General features: G+C 37.6%; 1 protein-coding gene across 1 annotated transcript; it reads left to right on the forward strand.

The window, feature by feature from the left end:
• The first annotated feature begins 228 nt into the window (after positions 1-228).
• LOC145493900 (leucine-rich repeat and calponin homology domain-containing protein 1-like) lies at positions 229-26,501 on the forward strand. Its single transcript, XM_081473377.1, has 20 exons — positions 229-715; positions 837-984; positions 2,230-2,356; positions 2,687-2,792; positions 4,951-5,087; positions 6,006-6,071; positions 6,578-6,630; positions 6,900-6,987; positions 7,415-7,633; positions 16,689-16,864; positions 17,148-17,258; positions 18,192-18,234; positions 18,507-18,605; positions 19,842-19,880; positions 20,530-20,625; positions 21,127-21,181; positions 21,892-21,992; positions 23,618-23,755; positions 24,174-24,251; positions 24,925-26,501. Exons 1-20 carry the CDS (start codon positions 580-582, stop codon positions 25,024-25,026), a joined length of 2,118 nt encoding a protein of 705 aa, XP_081329503.1. The 5' UTR covers positions 229-579; the 3' UTR covers positions 25,027-26,501.
• The last annotated feature ends 15 nt before the right edge of the window (positions 26,502-26,516 follow it).

The raw sequence follows: 26,516 nt of genomic DNA on the forward strand, positions 1-26,516 counted from the left end.
CCAGGTGCAAAAAGCTCGGCAATGGGCTCTTATCTCACGTTCTGGTAAAATGTGTCAGACCTACACTAGGATTTACAAGAATTTTTATTCCAGTTTTGTGGCATGTATTTTGGGAATTAACAAATATATTGGATGTTTTGATCGCGCATAAAAAAATTTTTTGCTTGTTTTGTATAGGCCCCTCTGCCCCGGGCCGGGTCCTCCACCTATCCCCAACCACCCCCCCCCCCCTCCACCCCTTCCTTTTTACCTCCTCTGACAGGCTTTTCGGTCCGTCACAAAAATTAATTTTCAAAACTCCAGGGAAAGCAAAACCACAGGGTCAACTTTTTGTTCAAGTTGATAACCAAATGAGTGTTTCACTTGCGCGCCTGAGAACCACAGCAAATCCACGCACGAAACCTCGACACGCGAGCAGACGCGAGAATCCCGCGAAGTCCTCAGAGGCTTATGGGAAGTGAATCGGAGCCATGCGCAGTACTAGCACGAGGCTGTGGGACTTCCAAGATGTCAGTCAGTCGACGAAAGAGATGTCGACTTAAAGTGCCAATATTTCCCTTATAGCATGTAAACCCGACCATGTCGGGAAATGTGCCGTTAGAGAGATGCTTCAAAGAAGCAGAGGAAACGGGAAGGCTCAATTTGAGCTTCAAGAACCTCCGGGATTTCCCAGATCCTACTGAGGATTGCGAGCTAATTGATGTCATTGAAATAGGTGAGCTTAGGTTAGCTTTGATGTAAGCTGAAAATATTAGACTCATGTTGCTCAAAAGTACTAGTGGGCATAGAGTTTGATTGCTTGCAATATCGCTGATGGTGAATTTTCTTGCTTGCAGACCTATCGAGAAACAAGCTCTCTGAATTCCCGGCAGAGTTATGCGACTTTGTTATGATCGAGAAAGTGGATTTATACCACAACGCGATACGGGGAGTTCCAGAATCGCAGATGAGTGAACTGAAATTTCTCCGAGTGTTAAACTTAAGGTAGGTATCCTAAACGGTAACAGATGATTATTTTTTTAAATTTTTTCCGAACTGAAATTCGAATAAGCGTTGTACTTTGATCGATAACTGTTGTTACGGATTGATAGGTTGCATTAATTGTCTAATCTCTGCAGGACTGTGCTTGTAGTTCCTTGATTTTAGTTGATTTGATTACTTCGTCTTGTGAAGTATATTTTTCCTTTTCTATGTATTATGACTTTATGGCAATTTTTGTTTCTTCAAGGGAACATTTTGTTGTGAAATGTTTGTTTATTTTGGAAAGTTTATTAAAATACCGGTCATTGAATCGTAATATAGGGATCCAATACAGGTCAAACCTTGAGATATATAATTACTGATTTCAATAGCAAGGTCAGCATGAAAGTGAAAATAAACTTTAATCTTTTAGATGACAAGAAAGATAATCTAACTTGTTGTGCATTCCTAGCAGGGATATCCTGCTGGGCATCCTTAAAGTATTTCATAAACATTTGGCAGTGCTTTGTTTTTATAGTTATAGCAAGGTTTTTGACATTTTTCTATCCTGTGAGGGGGAGAGGGAGGGTTGATTGTAGTGGTAATGATCTTGGTCATTTTCCATTTATCACAAAATTCTGGAAATTCCAGTGGGGATGTGGATTGTTTGGCTTGACTGGAAATTTTGACGGACATATGGAACTTCTGAAAATTGGAAAATGCTTTTCTCGGCACCACTGGGACCTGGGTATAGGTCAGGTGACCTCAGGTGGGCAGTTGTTTTTGTCGCACCCACCATTACTGACCCTGCCCCACCCACTCCCCCACCGCAAGATTTTAAGTTAGTTCTGTTATATTTTCTGTCAGTCTGTATCTACAAACCTTTTGTAATTTCAGAATTTTCAGTACCTTTTGTTGAGTTTGCAGCGGTGGTCAGGTTGTACTGATCAGCTCAGCTTATCTTTTGGTGGTGTGTGAGGATTGAATTTAAGTCCTTGAAATGATTGAAAAACCAAGGTTTTAAATGTTAAGCTGGAAATCATTGTTTCCTAAAATGCCCTTGAAAATTGCTGTGTTCATCTCTGATTCTCAAGTAGCATAAAAAGGAACATACTTCTGCCATTTCTGTCAGTATTGAAATAATTTTGATTTTTGACACTTAATAACCCTTGCTTTCTAAACTATTTATGTTATCTTAAAACTCAATATACCTGCCTAAAAGATGTACTAATCAGATGTCAATGAAATCATTGTGCCGTTTTCTTGCAGACGGAACCAGATCACCACTTTTCCCTCAGAACTCTGCTCTTTGCCTTTGCAAGTCTTAAACTTGAGTAACAACAAGCTCAGCTCCCTACCAGTAGAAATTGGACATTTAACTTTATTGCAAGATTTGGTGAGTATAGTTATCATTTATCTTTCAATTTTAATCTATAGCAGTAAACTAGGAAAGGTAGTTGTACATGTTAGGAATTTCATGGAAGGTGAAACAAAATTATTGTTATGTATTTTTTGCCAGATCTAAAATATTAAATCAGAAGTTAGTTTAAATGTACCGATTTGTTGACGTTTTCTGTTGACAACCATCTGTAAGTACTTGTCTAGTTGAATATTGACAATTGACAGATGAAAAAGAAAATTTAATGAAGTTTTGAGAAGTCTTTCCTAATGTTTTAATATATGAATTAAAACTAATTATTTTTTTATTGTTATTATTTTTTGGCAGGATTTGAGTTCAAATGAATTAATCCACTTGCCCAGTAGCATGGGAGAAATGATTTCTTTAAAGGATTTAAACATTCGGAGGAATCGTTTAGAAGTTTTACCAGATGGTAAGTGCTGCGGAATACAGAGCTCTATAGTAATGTGTGTTATTAAGGGTGGAGCGTCTTGGTTCCTGGGGTCAGGAAGTAGTGGACTGTTTCAAGCCTGAGAATTTAAACATTCATTACTTTGACCCACATGTATATCATATGCAGGTTAAAGTAATGAATTTTTGGGTGGCAGTGCATCACTTTGTTAGGAGAAATTTATTGTGTGAAATAGGAAAAACAATATTTTTCCCCCATCCATTTTCCCACTCCTCCCTCCCTCTGACCTCCCAAAGTGGTTAAAGAAAGTCTTTTTTTGTTCAAATTAATGAAAAGTGAATTAATTTCATTTTCAGTTGGTCTCAGTCAGCTTTTATAGATAGAACAGTGATCTCTCCCAAGCAATGTCACTTTTTCCTGAGTGACTGAATGTTGTGATTCTGTAACTTGCATTTGGGGTTCAGAGTAACTATTGCCCAGGAAAGCTTCCTTTTCAGGTGCAGAGTGCACTATTGGGATGGTTTGGGGGTTGACATCGCTAAGGCACTATGGCAATAAGGCACTATGGCACTGAGGCACTATGCCAATAAGGCACTATGGTACTAAGGCACTATGGTAATAAGGCACTATGTTAATAAGGCACTATGGCAATAAGGTGTAAACTTTAATGTTTGTACAATTAATTAATTTCAATTAATTAATTAGGCTTGCAGCTACAGGGGTAGGTACTTGTGAGCACTACATAAAATGGGTAGTACATGTACCTATGTTACGTATCTGATTTCTTCAAAAAGCTATATCACTTCAAAAAGCTCTCCTGGTGTAACTTTTCTCTTTAGAACAAAACCAATACTTGCTCTAAACACATGCGCAGATTAATAAGCGTTAATGTCAACTACATATTAGGTGGAAGATACATTTCATGCAAGATCACACTCTAACGTTGAGCGCTTTTCCTTGTGGTAGAATCCAAACAAGTCATACGCATGCGTTTTAGCATCGTTAGTGTGACACAAGAATGCTACTGTGACTGGGTGTCTTTTGAAATTACGCCCAACTTGGTTCAAGAAATATCATCTATTGTTTCCAAACTACACTAGTGCATTGATTTCATCCTTTTAATTGTCTCCATCAAAGAGACAAACATGTTAATACCCGCAGCCGAAACTCTCTAGTAAATGGCATTGAAACTTCTCAAATTGTGCAAAAAAAGCAGGAAACTGCCCAAATATTGCTTTAGACTCCATGGCACCTACTGAAAACATAAATTTTATTAGTCTCTGAAGGGACTCGTTCACCAATGAAGGATATAATCTCGGTCAAGTAGCGCTGTTTACTTTCAATACCTCTCGTTGAAATGCTTCTCAGTTGTATTAATCAATATCAGTGTGTATTTTAAATTTAAGTGGTTTATTGTTAACGCCAAAGGTGGCGACAGAATGTGCTGTTCTGTGACAATTTGATAATTAAATTAGTTCTTGTTTATCGGTCAAAAGAAAATTTGGGTGATAAATAAAGCAAATCACTGTTCCTCTTCCATTTCTTTGTCCGACACTTTCTTCCATTTATCTCCAGCTGTGAAAAAAATACAAGCACATCTTCCATGTGTTTTTGAGAAAACAAGAGTTTCAGGTTACATACCTTTGCGAGGAAAACAAAAGTATCAAGTTACAAATGTTTGCGTGAAGAGTAAAATTGTCGCGTTCGCTACTTGAATGTATTATTTAATTTAAAATGAGCAAAACTCAACGTGAAACACTACAGTGAAATTCTATAGCTGTCTTGACAAACGGTAATTAATTGTAAGTTATTCTTGGACTGTGAATGAAAATACGCACATCAAACATACACACTGCTAAGGTTATGTCTCATCAAAATCCCTAGCTGACTAGCAAGGTCAATACAAACCAGGAGTCAATGGTAGGGGTTATATAGGAACTGTGCTATGAGTACTGCCTCAGAGCTATACATTACACTCTGCACTATCTGAGATTGTCTCACTAGTTTCATTCCCTCTACCAATAGCTGTTCTTGTATTTAAGGCTGCAATGAAATATAATCTACAGCATTGCTAAAAGTTTGTAACAGTTATGGCCATACAATGCAACCAGTGCCTTTTATTCATAAAAACTGTTATGTGTGTATTGTTTGATTAATTTGTCTCTTACATTTCTTGCAGAACTTAGTAAATTAAAATTGGTTAGGTTAGATTTTTCTTACAACAAAGTGTCAGTGATTCCTCCTGCTTATCGTCTGATTACAAGTTTGTCAGTATTGGAACTGGCACACAACCCATTAACATCACCCCCTGCACAGGTATGTTTTTTCTAGTAAAGGTCACTTGAACCCTCTCTTTTAAAATAACCTTTAAAAAAGTTATCAGTTTTGTACTACTGTGGAGGCGCAGTGGCCTCGTGTTTAGTGAGCTCAACTCTGGATCAAGTGGAGTGGTTTGAGCCCTGGCCAGGGTCATTGTGTTGTGTTCTTGGGCAAGATACTTAACACTCACAGTGCCTCTCTCCACCCAGGTGTACAAATGGGTACTGGTGAATTTAATGCTGGGGGTAACCCTGGAATGGAATAGCGTCCTATCCAAGGGGGGGGGGGGGGGGTAGAAAATATTCCTAGTCATTTCATGCTACAGAAACTGAGATAAGCTCTGGCCTTATGGGCCCCTCGGTACATATGCAGATCTCTGTACTACTAGCAACATGATTGGTTTTAAAAAACTTAAGCCACTTATTCATCCTGGTTTTGGTTTTAGAGCAGTTTTCAATTGAGTGTCGTCAAACCAAAACCAAACCAACTATTTGCCATCAGACTACTCGGCCAATCTCAAACCATAGTAAAACCAAAACCAAAACCAAAGTAATTGCCTGATTACTTTCAACACTCAATTGAAAACTGCTTTATATGATTATGTATGACACTCAGTTGAAAACCACTTTATAACAGTGTATCATGTTATATCATATTACACGAGACACATGGAGGCTTTTTGCTTAAAGGTGCAGTTACACTTCCATGTTTGACATACATGTACATTGATCTTGGTGGTACTCGTGGACTCTTATTATTTGCAATGTTCTTCCAAAATGGAAATGAAAATCTACAACTCTTTCTGTATTTTGTGGACTCAAGTATTCTGTAGTAAAATTGCAGAGCTCTTTTATGTAAACTCCATTGCTAAGATAAATCTGTAATGAGCTTATTTCTATTGTTTTGGTATCGCAGGTTTGCACAAAAGGAAAATTGCATATTTTCAAGTACCTTAGTGCCACAGCTCATGAACAGGAAAAGGTACGGTAACAGTGATGTATTTGTAACATTTGTGTATTCATCTGCACAGATATTTTTTCTTCGGATGGTAACAATCCCTCCTGTGTTGTAAGACATTAAAGTTACACCCTAAGGGACATGTTGTGGAGACATGAACCAGGTACAAGCCCCTTCATGTGTACGCATGGGATAAATGTTGCAGGGACAGTACAGAAGCGTTAATCATGAAGCTGATATTGTTTCCTTTCTATGTTGTAGCAGGGAAAGTTTGGAAGAACATTGCACACAATGCAACATTGAAATTTGAGATTATTTTGTCCCTGCTCATGATATATAAGTTCAAAATAGCTGAATTTCATACATGTTAAGGAGACAGATTTCATCCCTGCAACAGAACTTTTTTGCAGAGCATGTGTGTCACATGAGGAAAACTGTTACTGCTACATGTCCCTGCTTCATGTTTCTTCCAGCACTAAAATCAATCAAGACACATAATTTTACAATTGCTTGTTATTGTTTCCGTACAGAGGAGAACATTTGACAGAGAAGTTAGAAGATATCCTCTTTCAAGGTCATCTAGGTTTGAACCAATTTAATTCAGAATTACATGTAACATTATTTTAATTTTCTGTGGACCTCACTAACTCCATGTTGTAGCAAGACCACAAAACACATTTTGAAATCTTGATTTCAAGAGAGAGAAAACAACAGAGCCTTTTTTAGTCATTTTGGTGCGTATTTTCTTTTTTCATTTTGATGCTTTGTCTGGGCTTTTCAAAACTAGAGCAACACTAGCCACTAAAATGTCTAATATGATGTTTATTGATCATCTGTTAACTGTTGTTGCAGTGACGATGCTACTGAAAATCATCTGATGATTGACAGAGTTAGAAGGGCACACTCATTGGAGTTTTCAAGGAATGCTTCTCCAAGAGAGGTGAGTTAAGTTTCAGGAATTAAGCTGGGACATGCAGACCTCATAATTAGGCGGGGAGTCTTTTCAAATGCAAATGACGTCCATCTCTTTTAAATGATATTTCCCTGGTTTGGCCTCTTTTGCAAGCTAGTTCCAGTTCAACACTGAGAATAAGAATATGGCCTACTACATATGTAGGTTAAAAGATAGTGTAATCATGCCATCAGGACTCCAGAGCCAGGGGTCCAGAGTGTGATTCATGGTGTATTTTAGTGTTAATGATTTATTTGAATCTGACATTAGGGGTGGGAGAATGTAGTGTGATAACCACAGTTGTATTATCAAAATTTAAGCTTGGAAATGCAGTTGCATTACTTGACAATTATAGTGAATGATAATCAAGGGAAAAGTCTGATTTGTTATTGAGACCTCTCTTCTATTGCACTAGGCTTACGAGAAAGATGTTTATCGACCAAGCTCTTTACGAGAAGGAGAGAGATCTAGGGCCCCCCTGTCTAATGTGTTTGAAACAGAAGAGAAGAGACGTGAGATTCAGAAAGAGATTGAAAGAGCCCAGCAACTTCTTGCAGATGCCCATGAGGTGGAAGTGGGAGAAATACCATCTAAACCAGATGAGGAATTTACTGAAGGAGAAGAACTTGAAAAGGTTTGTCGTTAGTCAGTTTTTGTGGTAATCTGTGATAAGTTTGACTCCTACAAACCTTTTGTTACCTGCCAGTGCTTTGGGCATTTTACGAAATTCATTTCCAGCAAATGTTCACAATCCATTGTGCGTAAAATTGATTACATTTACATCTGCGATTTTTGTTGATGGTTTTCTTCAAAGAAAGGAAGGGATTCCTGTGTACACTACTAGAATTGCAAAGTTTTCTTCCAGGAGTTAGTCGGCACTCTCCACCATGCAATTTGATGGGCCATAGCGTGGTGACATATAAGATGCAGCCTTTTCAAGAAGAACTTTTTTCAGGTTACGCATGTGTTTTTTAAATACATGCATGTAAACTCTTTCATCATCAGTCCTTTAAATGTCGAGTGACACATACATCAATGAGCTTTCTCCACTCCTGTCGGTCCTGCGGAAGCTGTGAGGCCTGCTCCCATTTAAGGTTTAGGGCCTGAAGTTCTGCCTCTGTGGTCCTCCTCCTTGCTGCTTCTGCAGTCCTCCTCCTTGCTGTCCATCTGCAAGTGACTTAAGAGATATTAGTGCTTTCTCTACAGGGTAGGTGATCAATAAAAATTTGATCATGGTGCTCAGGGATCCCACTCTCACAGTGACAGCTTCCTGTTGGCTTTCACTGCAGCTGATCATTCCAGCCATGTAGGCTTTGAGGGCCCTTGGTAACCAATAGGTTGAAGATTTGTTCTTGATGTTTCTGTGACAGATTCTTTTTAACAGGGTGAGGTTGTCAACCTCAGGGAGGAGACTGGTTTTAGTCAGGACTCTCCCCGATTGGCCTGTCTGCCAAGGTTGAACCTATCAGGAGTATAACTCCCACTGGCATCAGGGTTGTCGTTAAGTTTTGAGTCACCTGTAGCCTTGTTTTCCATACCTGTAGCAAACGTGTTACTTTCTGAGTGAATTGTAGTATCGACAACAGGCAATTTTCACCCGTAGCATCAAGGGCCTACTCAGTTGTAAACAGGTGCTACAGATTACGGACCTTCATGACAGCTCTAGGATCATTAAGACTCACGAGCCATCCCACCATGTCAAGGTGGCAGTCTCAAAGGGACAGAAACTCTTTCATGACTGCTGCATATTTGAAGAGTGTTAAAAAATAGCTTCTTTCTTGTCATGGAACCTCTCCGAAACCTACAAGATGTGAAGGAAATAAATAACTTTCACTCTCAACTGTAAGGAAATGTCCATACTTTCCTTTGATATGTTTGCTGGTATTGTAAATGCAATAGCAGGGCTCGAAATTGCGACTCACTGGTCGCCAATGCGACCAAAAATTGAGCACTGGTGACTAAATTTTCAGAACTGGTCGCCAGCTGGCGACTCGCGTTTTGTCCGATAACTAAAGAAAACCACGACACAACTTTATTTTTAAATCTTTATATTAGGAAATCAATCGGATATGGTAGCTAGTGTACAACTCACCTTTCCGTCCCCAGTAAAATAATGTCTGAATATTACAAGATAATCGAAAAAATTGAATGTATTTCGACACGTCGATACTGCGTTCACGGCGCGCCATATTGTTTCAGCGGCTTCTTCTGAAACTGGGATCGCAGGCGCACTTCAACACCATGTGCTTTTCATTTGCCGTGAAAATGGCGCCAGATACCAATCAGTTGAAGGAATATACGTGAGTTTTTACGTGCGGGGAATGAAGATTCAAGCATGGCGTTGGTTGTCGGCAGCGAAAGGCGGCGAGGAAAACAAGTCGAAAATAAAGAACGCCATTTCGAAGAAGTAGCAAAGGGAAAATACGCAAGGACCCGTGTTTGTCTGAGAATGAAAACCACGGACTTAAAACGTTTTATGCTTCGCTTCGTTTAAAATGACTATGGAGACAACCATCACCTTCAGACCAGAGGCATATCACCTGAGAACAACAGTAGCTTTATAACTAAGTGTTACTCGTGTTGTTTTTAATTGTTTTCGCTCTTCAATTGTGACTTTTCTTGCATGCAAAGTAACGTATAAAATCGTGTTCTTGTGTAAGTTATAATTATATAAGATAAGTTCGCGACCAAAATTTATGATCTGGCGACCAAAATTTTTCCGTTAGTCGCCAGCTGGCTCCTGAACGAAAAAGTTAATTTCGAGCCCTGAATAGAAACAAGCACTTGGCTCTATAAGATTTTCTTTTGAAAACACATTCATATGATCAGAAAACAAACAAGGCAGTATACTTCCAGAAATGTAATAGAACAGGATCTATTAAAATCAATCTGGGACTGGGAAGAATAATATTTTTTTTTACGGAAATGTTACAACGTATAGCCCAATCACAAACAACTCACCAGTTTGGGACAAAAACTTAGAAGAAAGAGCATGTTGATCTTCCAGTGGTTCCCGATATATGTATAGTTTGAGATGTTTTCAAACTGTTGCCTTGATGAATGCCATGTCATGGGTTACAATGATTGTGTGCAAAGGTTTTCATGCCTTTTTAGATGAAATATTTCAATTGATATTATTGAAAGCTCTCCTTCTAACAAGATTTGACTGGTCAGCAGAAGAGCTACTTAGACCTTGAAAAGTGTCAAGATAACATTATTATAGAACAAAATAGTCCTGAGATGCAGCGTAGACATGAATCCTATTACTAGTGTGTGGAAGTTCATAATAATAAATCATGTATCATTATGTTTAACTCCTGTCATGAGAGCTCAGAGTTCTTTTTCTGAGTATCTTGCATAGCATATACCATCATTTCTTTCTGTATAAAATATTTTTGTTACAGATTAAGCTTCCTCTAAAGTGTCTCAAAATGTATCAGACTGGAAAATACCCTCTCTTGACTTGCTTTCTTTTTACCAGAGACCCTGAGATATGGGTAAATATCTTGAAACATCTAGAACTGTAAATTGTTAAGTAGTTTTTCTGTAAATAGTGTGCAATAATATAAAATAGCTAAACTATAAGTATTTGTTAAGTTTATTATGTCAAGGAGAGTTAATGGTGTAATTTGCTACAGTTAAAACAACAAAACCATTAAATTTAGAAAAACACGGCATTATTCCATTCCATGTTGCTCTGCTCATTTGAAAAGCTCAAGCATTTCTTCCACTGCTTGCTTCTGTAGTGGTTATTGTTAAAAAATGATATTAATTAAAGTGAACTAAACGTTTAACCTTCTGTCAATAACAGTTAATTGTCACACATGCTTGGCTTATTTTTATTAAATTAAACTCTACACTAAAGTGAGGTGGCCCAAAACAATGTAAATTCTTCTTATGAGATTAGCTTTTGTTAAAAAAAAAGATTTAAATTGGCGAAGATTAAAAATAAAGCTTAAAACAAGCAAAGACACAAGTTTCTGTGTGGCCATTAACAATGCATTACTTTTTGGAACTAAGTTGAAAGTCACGAGCACTTATTTCCATGAAGTAAATTCCTGTAGTTGTTGGCTCACACAGTAACTTTTGCCTTTCATTTCATTTCAGATAAATGCACGGCCACCTCTGCAGATCTCTTCTTTCAAGGCAATCTTCTTCAGCACTACCTCCTGGCCTATTCTTGCTGTATTACTGTATGCTCTTTTTAATCCAGGAGCTGTTTTCGTGTCTTTCTTCGTGGCCTTGCTTTGCCTGGGAATTTTTTGGGTTTTCAAAGAAAGATAGGGCACAAAAAAAATCCAACTTATTAAGGTTGGCGCATACGAGGGTAAATGTTGTGGGATGTGAAGCAGGGACATACCTCTTTGTGTGCATACATAGGATACATGTGTCAAGGGAGGTATGCAAGATGGTGAACACGAAACGGATTGAGGCATAAAAATGTGTTGTAGCAGGAACAGTTTGCAATGGCAGTGCACACAATGCGATGTCGAAAATTGAGACCATTTTGTCCCTGCTTCATGATTCACAAATTCAAACCAGCTGAATGTCATGCAACATGTTGCAGGGACACAATTTTATTGCTGCACCATAACATTTTTGCAGAAACTGGCATGTCACATGAAGAAAGCTGTTGCTGCAACATGTCCCCACCTTATGTCCCCACAACATGTCCTCTAGTGTGTGCTGGCCTTTAAGCATGTACATTACAATTGAATATAACAAAAGAACGGTTCTTTCTTTGTTAAGATCAATTTAAATGCTACAAGAAGTAAATTTTACTATTGATGGTTCACTTGTTTGAAAGCCAGTTTAGGCTTATCTTGGATAAATAACTTGATACAGAAAGAGAATTCATTAATTGTAACTGAATTTAAAGTCAACACATATCCTTGATTAGGTTATTTCAAATTGTGCTTTAAACAACTGAGTGCATCATGTTGTAAAATGTTTAGCACCTTGTTTTTGTAAGTGAATCTAAAACTGAAAAGAATAATTATTGGAGCCTTGGTTCATGAAGATAAACTTAAATAACAAAAATATTCTGAACGTACTATGCAACACAGTGTGCAAGCTTGAATACAGTATGGTATATTTACTTAAAGATTTAGTTAACAGAAAGGATATTAATACTTTGTCTTAAGGTGCACTTACCTGTCACATAGTGATACATGTAACTAGTTATTTATTTATTTATTTTTGGTTCATGTGTGTAGAATTTATTTAAAATGTAAACTTTTCCATGAACACTTTACTGACAAAATGTCAAATTATACCAGCATTTTTGTAATACTCTTTAAGAGTAGTTTGAAATGCTTTTAATGCAATTGAAGTTTAAAGTAGATATAAGGTATTGTAAAACTGGTTTTCTTGGCAACCACCCAGGATGATTTAAGCGCTCCTTCCTTTTAAGTAAATATTGATTTAAGAGATTTTCATCGCATCTCCAAGCCTCAAGAAGAGAAATTAAAATAAGATGCAAATCATGGAATTTCTGATGAAATTCTAGGTTTTTGGAAATGATAATATTATGGCAAAGCTGTAACATCCAAACAACTTTCACTTTCAACATTTAAATGTTATCACTTTGAAAATGACTTACTGGGTAAAATATTGAAATTAAGAAGCTCAATATTTTATTGATGAAGGTTGTATACTTGTATGAGGTAAATTTTTGTCTCTGAAGGATGTCAATGTATCAGTTTCATCAATAAATTGTCTTTGAATTTTGTAAGCAATTACATATACCTTGAAATAAGGTGTTCTAAAAGATTTCAAAGTGAAGAGATAACATTATTTTGAGTGCTTCTTTAGGTCGTAGTAAAACATAGAACAAGAGCGAGTGACAGACAAGAAAATGTTAGGCTTACAATGGTTTCCAGTCCGTAGTGCATGATCTCAGCACCCTATTGTTTATAAACATTATAAGTCTCACTCGACGGAATGCGAATTGATGTTGTTTTTTACGAACCACATACCTTATGGTTGAGGCCTTTCAAATTCTTTTTCCAACAGCTTCATTGACTTTTACAGCTGCGAAGTTGTTTCATCAAGTGATATGAGAAAGAACAAAGCATTAAGCTTCGCATCCATAATCATGGCAGTTGACATGAAACTTTGAATTTACTTCACGTAAGTGGTTGCAAAATGTTCACATTTTGTGATGTCTTTCCTGAAACAAAACAAAAAACGTAAACAAACTCTCAAGAGTGCGCAGTATGGACTGGAAATCATCTTAAAGGTCATGCCGTTAGGACAGGGTGGTCTAGCCTGACCTAACTTGGTCAATAAGTATTTTATCACACTGTCTTCATTTAGCTTGGTTTCATTGAAAAATTGTTAAAGCTATAGTGACAACAGATAAATTTTGATTAGCTTCACTCATAAAATAACATTTTCATTTACTTGCCATTCTTGGAACTCTAGTTTCTTGGAAGTTGTTAATGGACTAATATTTTCAACATGGTTTTACGTTGAATTTGCTGTATTCATAATATTTTTGCTTCTTTTGGAACGAAGGCACAACAGACTGTGTCGATAATAGTTTATTGGTGTTTATTTGTACACGTTCTGTATAAAGTAATGGCATAATTTATTTTAAGAAACCTGAGTAGTACAAAGTATGTGTTGGTACTAATTTATTTATACTGTTTGAACTGTTATGTAGTACATATTATAAACAGATTAATTTATTAACTTGTTACAGACTCTATTAACTTGTGATGAACTTGAAAGTATCAAATTGATATATTTTTAATTTGTTTAATATACATGGAGATGTAAAATAATCAAAACTATTAAAAGATAAATATTAAAAGTTGTTTATTTCATTATCAAAGACCACAACATTTTGTGTTTCCTAAACTATTTTGATAAATTCGTCACTGGGAATTATTGACCCAAGCATAATGTGTTGGCCATTATTGTGTATTGTTGCTTATTTGTTATGGATGTTCATGAACATTTAATTACACAAGTATCAAAAAGTTATGAACTTCAAGATTCTCCTGACAATGTTGTCAATAGGGTGATTTAGCAAAGAAGAAGTCAAACAATGTCAATGTGCAAGGCAAACGACTTCCTATGCTAGTATTTCCATTTTAGTGACAAAGTCTCAGTGGCCATTAGGCAGTTTCATGTTATGGTCAAAAATGTAATCATTAGATCCTGTGCACAAGTTGTCGTCAACATGTGGCCATAACATTGCTAAATCTCAAGCAGGCAGATGATGAAAATAAGAGAGAATCCTCAACTTGATATATGTTAATCACCAAGGTTGGGTTATTTGAAAGCCAGTTAACACTAACCCAGACTTATAAGTTAACCGGATTATTAATTTTTGTTGTATAAAAATGTTTTCCGCTACCTGTGTTTTGTGTAGTTTGAGATTTTTTAAACTCAAACCTGAAGGACAAAAAATATAAACAGAAAACCTCACCAAAAAGTTACAAAACTGAATTCAAAACTCTTGCCAAGCCTGGGTTAGCTTAATTGGGCTTTGAACAACCTGGCCCAAATCTTCAGAACTGACATTAAAACAATTGCATGGTAATAAATAAGCACGATTTAGACAAAAATGGATTCGGATTACCAGTATTATTATGGATCATTGTTAGTACAGCGAAGAGAGCAAAGAATTATTTACGAGGTTACCTTTATGGAGTTTGGGGTTAGGGTAAACCAGCAAGATTTCAGTTTGATCCCCAACCACTGAAGTATTAAGACTTCCTGCGGTAACTCCAGACAGTATCCCCATAGTTGACAATACAATTGACAATACTGCTTGACAATACAATTACATGTAAGGTGAAATTAGGCTTTGAATGCACGTGAGCATTAAAGATTTTATGTAGAAACTTAATATGTACTTTGTGATTCAAACATGATTAAAATGCTTTATTGGGAGTTTTTAGGTGCTAGTTTATGGAAGAAGTTCAAAAATGATGTAAACTGAGAACTAAATAAAACTAAAAGAATAAAATAAAATGGAAATCAGTTGTTGACCATAGTTATACTTTTTGATGGCTGTTAATCATGATTGTGACAACAGTCTAAGTCAGCAGTTAATCAGAGATAGATGTAAAGTACATTGTATATACCAGATAATGTACAAGTGATATCAACTCTTTAATGTAAGCCCTTCTCCCCAGTTTTACCAAGATGACAACCAAGACAATGTTCCTGTTAGGAACAGGAAAGTAAATGATAAATGATCATGGAATTGTGTTGTGAGAATGATTGACTCCTGAAGATGTTCTCATTTTGTGTGTGTGTGTGTTTTTTTTCCAAAAAGCATTTGGAACATTGAGAAAGTCAACAATGCAACTAAGTTTACTTTAATGATTGTTACACAAAGTGTTCTATGCTATACACTCTCATTCAAGCTTACAGCATCCCCTTCATATTATCTTGCTACAAGTCCAGAAATGTTAACATTGCTTTGAAAAGGTACTTCATGTTTTCCCTGTTTAGAAATTAAATTCATGAACTCGAGGTTACCAAATTTTATTAGGGAAATGTTTCTTCTCAAGTTGGTTTGATATCTGGGCCTGTTTTGAGTACTAACGGTTTCACTGTGTTCTTGGACAAGCCACTTCACTCTTACCATGTCTCTCCCCTCTAAGGAGTAGAGCACTTGTACTGGAGAACTGTTAGTGCTGCCTGACAAAATGGTGAGGGAGGGGGGGGGGGAGGAAACTACTATGGTGTATATATATATATATATATATATATATATATATATATATATATATATATATATATATATATATATATATATATATATATATATATATATATATATATATATATATATATATATATATATATATAGTGTCCCATCCATAGGGAGTACCATGTGACATCATAGTAGCCATGTTATGCCATGGATATGCGAGTCAGCACCTTAAAGCCACCAGGCTCAGAAAAGGCTTTGTTATACTCACTTGGGTTTGAACTACATGTGGAAGCAAACTTACTGGCAGCTCATTTGTAAGGCAAAGTTGTTGTGTATGAGATCTGGAAATCAAGCTGAGGAAGATCAATGATTGCAGTTGGATATCAACTGACTGTTCCACCCCTTCTCCCATGTTATCATTACTTTTTGGGCAACTAGCTAGTTCCCAGAACCAAACTCTGTTTCAATGATGGTATTGATAGTGAGTTCAGTCCTATGGCCATTCAAATGACAGTTGTTGCACAGTACTCGTGTGTGGTACGGTTTATTGGCTGTACAAGATGGTTTGAACTGAGACATCTGTGGATGAAACCCTTGTGCATGATCATTTGATTGAAGGCTGTTGTGAAGTATGCGGTTTGATATTTAAGTCATTCTTAACTTGAAAGAGTGTGTATAACACTCTGGTGTCATACCATTCAAAGGAGGTTTATGCTTGTCCCTTGTATGAATTTCAACCTTTTTCATGTTGCAATATTATTTGGGAAAGTCCTATCGTAACTTTCAGAATTTTAGCACAAGTTGTGTTTTGTGTTATCTTTTTATCGCCATCCATGTCACTGTCTAAACGCTGTGTCACTTGTCAGAATTTAACCCTTACAGTGCCTCTTGAAATGAAAGCTTTTGAACAGATTTTCTGAGCAGTACTGTTTATTACGCCTTGCAAGGTGTTTTTTTTTTAAAATTGATGTCATTTGCTAATTCTGTTACTGGTGTTCTATTTTTTGACTAGGAATTCCTACAAATTGAAGCTGAGCAACGGCGAAAGAAGGAAGAGGAAGAAAGACAGGTAGAGGAACGGAGAAGTGCTGCCAAGAAACTCCAATCACAACATGAAGAATTACAAAGAGAAAGACAAGCAGAGGTCAGAAGAAAAATGGAAACTAAGAATGGAACTTCTGATCCGAGGTGAGAGTTAGCTTTTTTTACCATTAATAATACTATTGTAGTGTTGCTTTGCAGAAACCTTTGCAGTACAATTTGTGGCAGTGACCAAGTCACAAGTCTGACACAAGACTGCCAAAGAGTTTTAATAAATTACTTAATATTATTATAAGTCACCATTAGGAATGACTATAACTTAAGGAGAACCTTGATTTTTACTGTTGTGGCCAATAGAGAGGCCTAGGATTTACAAAAGAAGATGCAGTAAAGCTAGTTATTAAACATGTATTACTGTTTTTGTCTGTAGAAGACTGGCTTCCTCTTCATTTGGCGGTAGAGACGGTGCAAAAACCGCTCTTCCAAAGCGTCCACCGACTTATAAAGTATTAACCCGTTCAGGCTCAGCAAAAGAACCAAGGTAAGGAAATGATTAATAATTATTGGACGAGGTTGAGCAAAATATCGTGATTTGTCAGTGGCGCGAGCAGATCAATTATTTGCTGGAGCCGAAGGCTGAGGTAAATAATTGATTCGTGAGACAGTGACAAATCACGATATTTTGTGATAACTGAGTTCAATAATTGTTTTATCATTGGATCACTAAGTTTGTTTTCCAATTTTAATCACTATCTGACAGCTCAGGGAAGCGATCTGCCATTTTCCCCCTTGAGAACGTGGTTTTAATTACGTATGAGCAGAACATTATTTGCAGCAAAACACGTTTACACGGTACTACGCATGAGCAGACCATTATTTGTAAGCAGACGCAGGTCACGTGGTGGGCTCTCGGCCAATGAAAAGGAAGAAAAAAATGCATCAAATGATCATAAAACTTGTTTTGTTCCTTTTTAACTTGTATTCAACCTATAGTGTAGGATGAGTGGCCCAGGCTTATTGCAAACATGCTGTTCTCTCATACAGAAGATGTAGTGGCCTTAGGGTAGTGCAGGGGACTCCAGGGTTGAGTCCTCGCCCAAGGTTATTATGATGTGTTGGCTTTGCTCTTGCAGTTATCAGTGAACTTAAAGGGCAACCTGAATAAATACTGTGGGCATACCAACAGTTAAGGGGCACTAGGCCTGTTAGATTTACTACCAGATCCATCATGTTACCTGTTACCTATCTCTTTTGTGACTTAGGTGTTACAAGAGTCCTCACCAGACCCACTGTACTCATATGAAAGTGCATTCTCAGGGTTAAACAGTTGAATATTGTTGTATAGCTAACTAATGATAATAAATAATAAGAATGCATGAATTTATAAAGTGCTCATTTCCAAAGCTCAGTGGCGCTTTAATAACTTGGTAATAACTATGTGTATAAACTGATTAATGTTTGATTGACATTGTAGTTCCCCTGAGATGGAATCTCCTGATGTAGCATGGAGTAGACAGGTAATTTATGATCCTGCTTATGATTACAGTGTAATGTTTCTTTAGCAAGAAATTCTGCTAAATTCCTACAACCTTGTACATTTACTGGAAAACAAATGAAAATAAAAGAAATTTCTCCTAAGAGAACGTATTCCCCTAAAATATGGAACAACAACAACTTGAATATTGTCTTGATGAACTACTAAATTCTCATAACTGAAACAGTTTGGATTAGTTATCTTTTAATCTTGGCGCGAGAAGAGTTTAACACTTGTCCTACGATTTTTGTCCAGGAGGAAGAACTCAGAGCACGAAAAAGAGAGGCACTTATGCAACAAAGCAGAAGAGAAGCTCAACTTTCCAGATTAAGATTTGAAGAAGAACGACTCAAGGTAAGAGATTCCTTGAATAATTTTACTGTTAATGTTTACCTAGAAAGCCTAGTAAGTTATTGTACATCAGGCACTCAATGCTTTCCCGTCGACAGAAGGCCTAACATTTGACCTCAAAAATTCTGTACTGATGATATAGCTCTATTAAGATCTGTAAAACCAATATAAACAGTAAAAGACACCACACACGAACTTTGTTGAGGTATGTTATCAGTATGGACTGACAGCTCTAAATCTGTCCTAGGTTAATAGGGAGCTTTAGAAAACCACGACGGCAACGGCAACGTCGCTAAACAAAAGGTTTAATGAGGAGAACAATGGCTGTGCACGTGCATTATAATTCTTGGTACATGTCTTTGCCGTCCTCTGCAAAAAAAAAACGTGTAATGACCAAATTCTTTGTTGTCTGGCGACCATGAACCACGACGACTAGTTTTTTTAAATTTTTATTTCGAATTTATCGCTGTGTGCTAGATTCAGTTTCGTGATAGCTTTGACAGTGATAAACAAAGTAAATGACTTCAGGGTACCGCGAGATTCGTAAGTGAAATATAAAATCATTTTTAATCGACGTTGTCCTCGGCTTCGCCGTCGTGGTTTCTTAGGCCCGGTTCATACGTCGCATTTCTGCCGTGTCGAATTCAATTCAACGAATTAAATTCGACAGAAATTCGACGTCTGAATCGGCTGCCGCATTTCTGCCGCACGTTCGACTGGTCTTGTCGCATTATCCGACAGAAATGCGACACCGATTCAGACGTCGAATTTCTGCCGTGTCGAATCTAATGCATAAATTATCTTAATGTATTGAGCATGCGTAAATGTGTTCCCGCCAAAGGAAAAGAAGAAACTTGGCCATTCTCGACCCAATGCAACCTGAGCATATTGCAACACATACTGCTACGTTGTCAGCCTTCTCCTTCTCGTTCCATTGGCGGACAAGTTTTAGCAAAATTAAAGTCCTTCGTCGCTCAGTACTTTCGTCCGCCATATTGAATACACTACGTTTAAAACATTTTCCGCTGGCCGACATACCCGACAGTATAAATTCTGAATTAAGTGCGACACAAGTGCGACGTATGAATCTACAGTCGCATTTCTGCCGCACTTAATTGAATTGAATTCGACACGGCAGAAATGCGACGTATGAACCGGGCCTTAAGCTCCCTAATATTTACGGGTTTGTCGATGTTAGATTTGTGTAGGTATTGATCTGGTTTTCCAATTTTCTCGTAGCATTCTTCCAACCTTTCTAGAGATGGCTCCAGTAAAGTGGTAAGCTATTGACTTTCCCAAAATACATTTTTCCGCTTGATATTTTAAATTCACTACCCTGCTAGCAAAGGTTTCTTTCTGGCAATTCTTTTAGCATGTGCGAAGTCGTTCGCGTCTCTTGTATTTCGCTTTATAGTCGAGCCGACTACGCGAAATACAAGAGACGCGAATGACTTTGTGCATGCTAAAAGGCTTGCCAGAAAGAAACCTCTGCTAGCAGGGTACAAATTCACTGGATGACAATGATTGTGCTTGGCAAAATGCATATTTCAGTTAAGTTACCGTCTTCGTTTCCCTATTACTCCCTCTTCGTAAATTGAAAGTTATTTTTCCAAACAGGAGCAAATGTTTTCAGATTAGTTATAGCAGAGATTGCTATAGTGGAGTTCGTAACAAGTATGATATGTGATTTCAAAAGGTCATTTCCAGGAAATGTTATATTCAGTTTGTTTGTTTTATACAGATGACTTTCTGACATGTTCGTACAAGTCTGTTTGATGTGATGAAGCTGCAATAAAACGCCCAACCCGCAGAATTGCCCATGCATTTCGATCGATGGCTATGGCTTCTCAATCAACACCGGAAATATCTGTAGTGAATGGTGTCTGCACTGTCAAGTGTAACTGTATTATTTTCTTCCTTTTTGTAGAGATTTAGTGGCAAAGGTGGTGCAGCTGTTTCGTTTAATGGCAGTGAATCTTCTCCACAGACGGACGCCAATGCTCAAGACAGAGAGGCATGGGAGGTAGGAAGCTATAGAAAGCCAGGTTGGACTCTGGGTTCAAGTCCTGGCGGGGGTCAATTTGGAAGGGCCTGGGGTGGAATTACAAACATAATAGGAGACGGGGACTGGGATTTGGGATTTGAGCGAAATGTGATAACCTTGCCCCTCCTTTAGGCCCCTGACTGTGTTGTGTTCTTTACTCTTACAGTATCTCTCCCCCATCCTGGGTCCAGCTGCTCAAAGGTGAATAAGTTTATGCACCCAATGAAGCGTTTTTGAGCAGATAGTGAGTTATTCCCGCGATTAGCATTATCCATACGTAGAAATACCGAAACCAGTATTAAAAAAAAATGGACATCGTAAATCGTTGTAACAATCAGGGAAATTATTGTCTGCTTTTTCAACCTTTGTGCGTTTTTTGGTCTTTAGAAAGTACATATTTCGACTGACAGTTTGGGTAATGGGAGAATTTTTCTAAATGTACTCTCGACTTGGTAATGAAAGACTTGTTTTACTTTTCAGGAATCAGTTTTCCCGAACATTCACACGAGACAAAAAGCGGCCCAAGTTCGCTCTTGTAAGTGTAAGGCTCACTTCTCAATACTGTAGGCTGGGAATGTCCCTGGCTTTCTGGATTTTAGCGCCAGTTACCTCTGCGAATTTTAAAACTGCTTTTCTCCACGGTGTTCAGTGATAACAAGTATCTTTAAAATTGTTAAATCCTGCACCGAACTTCAAGGGAAGAAACGGAGAGTGAAGTCGAGAGAGCAGCAGAATTCGAGCCTAGTGCTCTGGCAGTGAAATCTGTACAAGAGTTTTGAGGACCAGACTCATTATTTGTAGTGTATTAGACGTAAAACACGCAAGACTTTAGAGATAGCATCCATCTTACCCTTGTCTCTAGTATTTATGGCTTATGGCCGTTCGAATTAGAGTTTTCCGCATTTTGGCCGCGCCAAAATTTGGCCGAGGGCAAAAACATAAGGGAAGGGGATGAGCAGAGAAAAGAACAATCTTCACTGACCAGATGCATACAGGAGTTGAAGGTACTTTTGTGCTCGCCTCGATTTTCAGGCATCCAAAATGCGTGAATGCTTCCAGGCTGGTTAGAATATAGCTTCGCCATTTTCTTGTACAGAACGCGCTTTTGAATTTTTCCGCGAACAGGCTCGCCTTTCGGTCCACTTCAACTCGCGGCTCATTTTTGCGGGTTTGATTCTCACAAGTGACGCCCCAAACGTGACGTTATGTCGAATTTACATCATATGTCTTTTAATTTTCTTTCAGTACCAGCGTCCTTCAGAGATAAAGCAAATCCAAATTTCACCATAAAACGGATGTACGACAGTGCCAGGGAAGAGTTTGAACAACTGGAAAGACTCAGAGAGGTTTGTTGTGTACCGCGTTGGCAGTAAAACAAGAAGCTTAACGAAGCTTACAATTCGAAGGGCTCTATCTCGATATCTAGGATCTCTTTGTTAGAAACGTCAGGTTGCTTAAAGATGCTCCGTCATGGTTTGTGTATCTTCAAAAGTTGAGCCTAAATTTTTCAAGTTCTTCATTTGAAATCCGTGTTTATCTTCTCCATCTTTAACCATCCTTGTTTGTTTATTGTATATTATCTCTTTGGTGTTTTTCTTTCTTAGTAAACTACCATTTTCAGAATTCCGTCAGTTTAGAGGTAATTTTGTACATGGCCGAAATAACTCAAAATTCTGTGACTGAGCTCCTTTAAGCACACGGGTGTCTGAGCCACAGGTGTCAATCAAAAGGTTATGTTCTTGCTTTTCGTGCGTTCCGGTCCGTCTCTCAAACCCGTCTGTTCTTAATCTCTTAAACAATAAGATTATGAGTTCGAGATTTCTATCGCGCGATGGTTGACGAGGGCGCAGCCCGAGTCAACTCTCACGCATAAAAATCGAGAGCGAATAATCTAATTGTTTTAGTATAAATCTAGTAGTCGTTCAAAACTTTATCAAAATCCTCTTCACAGACACTTCGAAAACGCCAAGAAGCGGCCGTCATTTCGTTAACAAGGGCATACTGCTACGCTACTCATTATCTATCACAGAATAGATCGTGAATAGCGTAGCCAATCAGAGAATGGCATTCGTGATAGAACGCTGGTAGATTTATACTAAAACAGAATAGATAGTGGGTAGCGTAGCCAATCAGAGCACGGCATTCATGATAGAACGTTAGTAGATTTATACTAAATATTATTAACTTCTTACCTCCCGTGGTCGGGTTGTTCGAAAGCTGATTAACGCTAACCCAGGATTAAAAGTTAAAACCGAAATATTAATTTTTCTTGTATAAAAATATTTTTCAGTGCTTATATTATGTGTAGCATGAGATTTTTCAAACTTGATACTGAAGGACAAATAATATAGACAGAACCTCACCGAAAAGTTACAAAACTCAAACAAAATTCTCGCTAATCCTGGGTGAGCTTAATTCGGGCATTGAACAACCCGTCCCAGGTGTATTTTGTTTTTCTGAGATATGCGTCAATCCCTTACATTGAACTTGTAATATTTCACGGCGTGAAAATTTCCACTGGCTGGTCTTCCTCCCCTCTATTTAGCCTTTCACCTCAAACCTCCGCTCCTTACTATCACGCTCTTATGAGTGAGACATGGGACGTGAGATCCCCATGTATTTTTTCCCGATTGGTTCAAATCTGGGTAGTTAAACAAACACGAACAGCAAGGCTGAGAGGTAAATCTCTGTAATGCTGAGTCTATTCTGGAAATTTCAACTCAACTCGTCTTTTTTTTAAAGATCTTAAATCTGGGATATCCTTCTCGGGAGTGATATCATATTGAGCTTCTCAATATTATATAGGTTAGGTTAGCACCCCTACCACTATTTCGTATGACATTGGAAATTCTTCTTCTCGTCTAACTCTGGGGTGAAATAAAGTTTTCTTGTTGTCGTTGTGGTTGTTGTGCCAGTCGTGTACACAATATCATTCCCAACAAGTTGTTTTCTTTTTTCTCTTTCATCGTAGGGTATCGAAAGTCGTCTTAAGGTGTCATTACCAGATGATCTGCCGGCATCACTCTCCGACGGTGTTGTGTTGTGCCACCTTATCAATCACATCAGGAAAGGACTGATTCCCAGCATTCATATTCCGTCGGCAGGAGTGGTGAGAACAGACAAGAATCATTCATCATATATTGCAGATTCTCAAACTGATTGGCTAACAGATAAACTGTAGTGATGTACTGTTCGGAATTTTGTCATAATTATCTGATTATGCTGAAATATAGATGATTTGTTAAGCTGTTAAGTAGAAATAACGCGCGATATTTATAGCTACGAATTTTGTCGAGTTAGTCAGTGAATATTTGCCGTGGAAACCCGAAGCCCAGGTGCAATACATAACTTGTTTTTTGAAAATCTTCAATCAGTTGGATAGTAACACAGCATTCACATCGAAATACAGCGATACTTCACAAAGATACTTCGCAAAGGCGATACTTCAAGTTTTCGTAGAGCTGTACTGTATGTGCTTTTATTTTGGACACTTATTCAGTGATTGATCACTTTTGTTTGTCTTACAGCCCAAACTTACCATGCCGAAATGTCAGAAAAACGTGGATTATTTTCTTGAGGCTTGTAGAAAGCTAGGCGTGAACAAGGTATGCCGGCTGTACATTGACTGTTTACACAGGATAATGCTAGAAATTTAACAGTTAACTATGCTGATTTCTTTTCTTAATACACTTTATAGTAGGTCATTTACGAACTATCTTAAGCCTCTTTCTCAAAGCGAGTCCTGGTACCCATTGGTGCCCATCCTCTCATATGAAAATGAGATTTCATTCATATGCAAATTAAACTCGTTTTCATATGAACGGTTGTGCACCGGGCCTCACTTTGATAGAGAGGCTTAGGTCAACTCGGACACGGGCTATGAGATAGAATTCTGAACGCGGTCTTATAGGCAATAGTGTTGGGGTACAAAACTTGGGAAAACCGTTTTCTTTTTTTTATTAAAATATATATATATATTTTTGTAGTTGCAGATAAAGCAGATAAAGCGCATTGTAGATGAAAAATATAGAAAACACGCACCACCTTCAGCTGGTGCTTTCTAAATTTTTCTCGTGACCTCAAATAGGCCATATTCGCATTCTCGGTTTTGGAGTGGAACTAGCTTGCAAAAGAGATTATTTTCATTGGCATTTGAAAAGACTCCGCGCATTAGCCTAGTTGCAAGCTAGTTTCAGTCCAATACCGGGAATACGAATATGGCCTATTTCTACCGTGTTTTATTGTTCGAAAAACTGATTTTATTTTGTTATTTTGTAGGAGAAACTCTGTACGCCATCCGATATTCTGGAGGAGAAAAGTCCATTACGTGTGTGCCAGACGGTAGAATCATTACTAGAGCACGTTGACGGAGGCGTATAACACAGAAAGTATACACAGTAAAATAACAAGTGTCATGATTCCAAATCTTTAACGTCAAGGCGATTTATCCATTGATTGCCGTAAAAAATATATTTAAAAGACGAAAAGTAAAATCTTCCTTTGGTTCTTGCTGAAAATAGGACAAATACATTATTGATACATGTACAAAGAAATATGATCTGGTTTAGGTTAGGAGGAATGCAGTTTAGCGTAAAACGTGCAGTGTTGACCAACATTTCATCACGTTATAGTAGAAACGAATGTGGACTGGAGATTCCCTTGATTTCTTTTTTATAGGTACTCTCATCAAAGTATTGAATTGTTTTGCTCCATTCCGTGCCTGCAAAATGTGCTGTACAGCAGTTTTGAAACTTTAGGTAGTCCTCAGTCTAGGAGACTGGGTTCTAGAGAGTGGGTCTCCCACGTCCAGGAGATTGGTTTCTAGTGGCTACTAAGTCAAACAGTGGAACTAAAAAGTCCCTTGGATAAATCATTGAGAATTAATTACGTCTATGTTATATGACACTTATGATTATTATTTTTTATCTAAACTGAGTAGCATACACGCACCATGTCCATTTTGTGGGAGGGAAAAATGATAAGCTTGACCTCTGCGCAATCTAAGTCTGCCCGTGGAAATAGAATAGAAGATACTTATCAAAAACTGCCCCGTATATGCCTTTTATTTTCGAGAACCTTTGTTTAAAGTAGTTTTCTGATTAACATAAGCACTTCAGTCTCTGATAGAGCTACGAAACTCTCAAATCTAAATATTGAAAAGGTATGGCATGATTAGATTAATTCCATGAAATTTGAACCCGCTTTTAATACACTTTTTGTGTCACGCGGGTTGAAAAACTGATTGTATTAAATACAATAATAAATCTCGTGAAGGATTATCAAACTAAATTTTGTAGTAAATGTGAAAACGGCACAAAAAATATCACCCCAGAATAAAATGCTTTTCTCAAATACGAACCGCGTACATTTTAAATGAAGAAGCAAAAACCCAGGGGGTAAAATGGCCGCGTCCCAATTTTCGTACGTACATTTTTACCACTCGTCGATTAGCGATGAGTTGGGGACTGCTTGCAGTCTAGTAGGCAGGGCTTTCCCTGATATCACGTGACGTCGCAATTATTACCGCTGACCAACTCAATTCCAGGACCTTAGTTGTGCTTATCTCGCGGTACAAGTAGCCAGTTGAGGTCTGGACAGTGGAATGTCTTTCACCAAGATTTTTCTATAAACAAAGAGATGGCCATAGCAGAAAGAATTATCGTTGCTGAATATTCTTGTATTACTTTAAATTTAAATACTGAACAACTCTGAATTATTGTTAACTCCTATTAAAAATGTGTTTCTTTGAATAATGATTTGAATCCAAGCCATCAGTGTAAATTTTTTTCTAAATTTTGATAATAACTATTTGATTATTCAGACAGACACTAACGACAATAAAACTCAGGTTTCAGCCTCTCTTTTTAGCT

Source organism: Orbicella franksi, chromosome 7 (genome assembly GCF_964199315.1).
Source record: "Orbicella franksi chromosome 7, jaOrbFran1.1, whole genome shotgun sequence".
Taxonomy (NCBI): domain Eukaryota; kingdom Metazoa; phylum Cnidaria; class Anthozoa; order Scleractinia; family Merulinidae; genus Orbicella; species Orbicella franksi.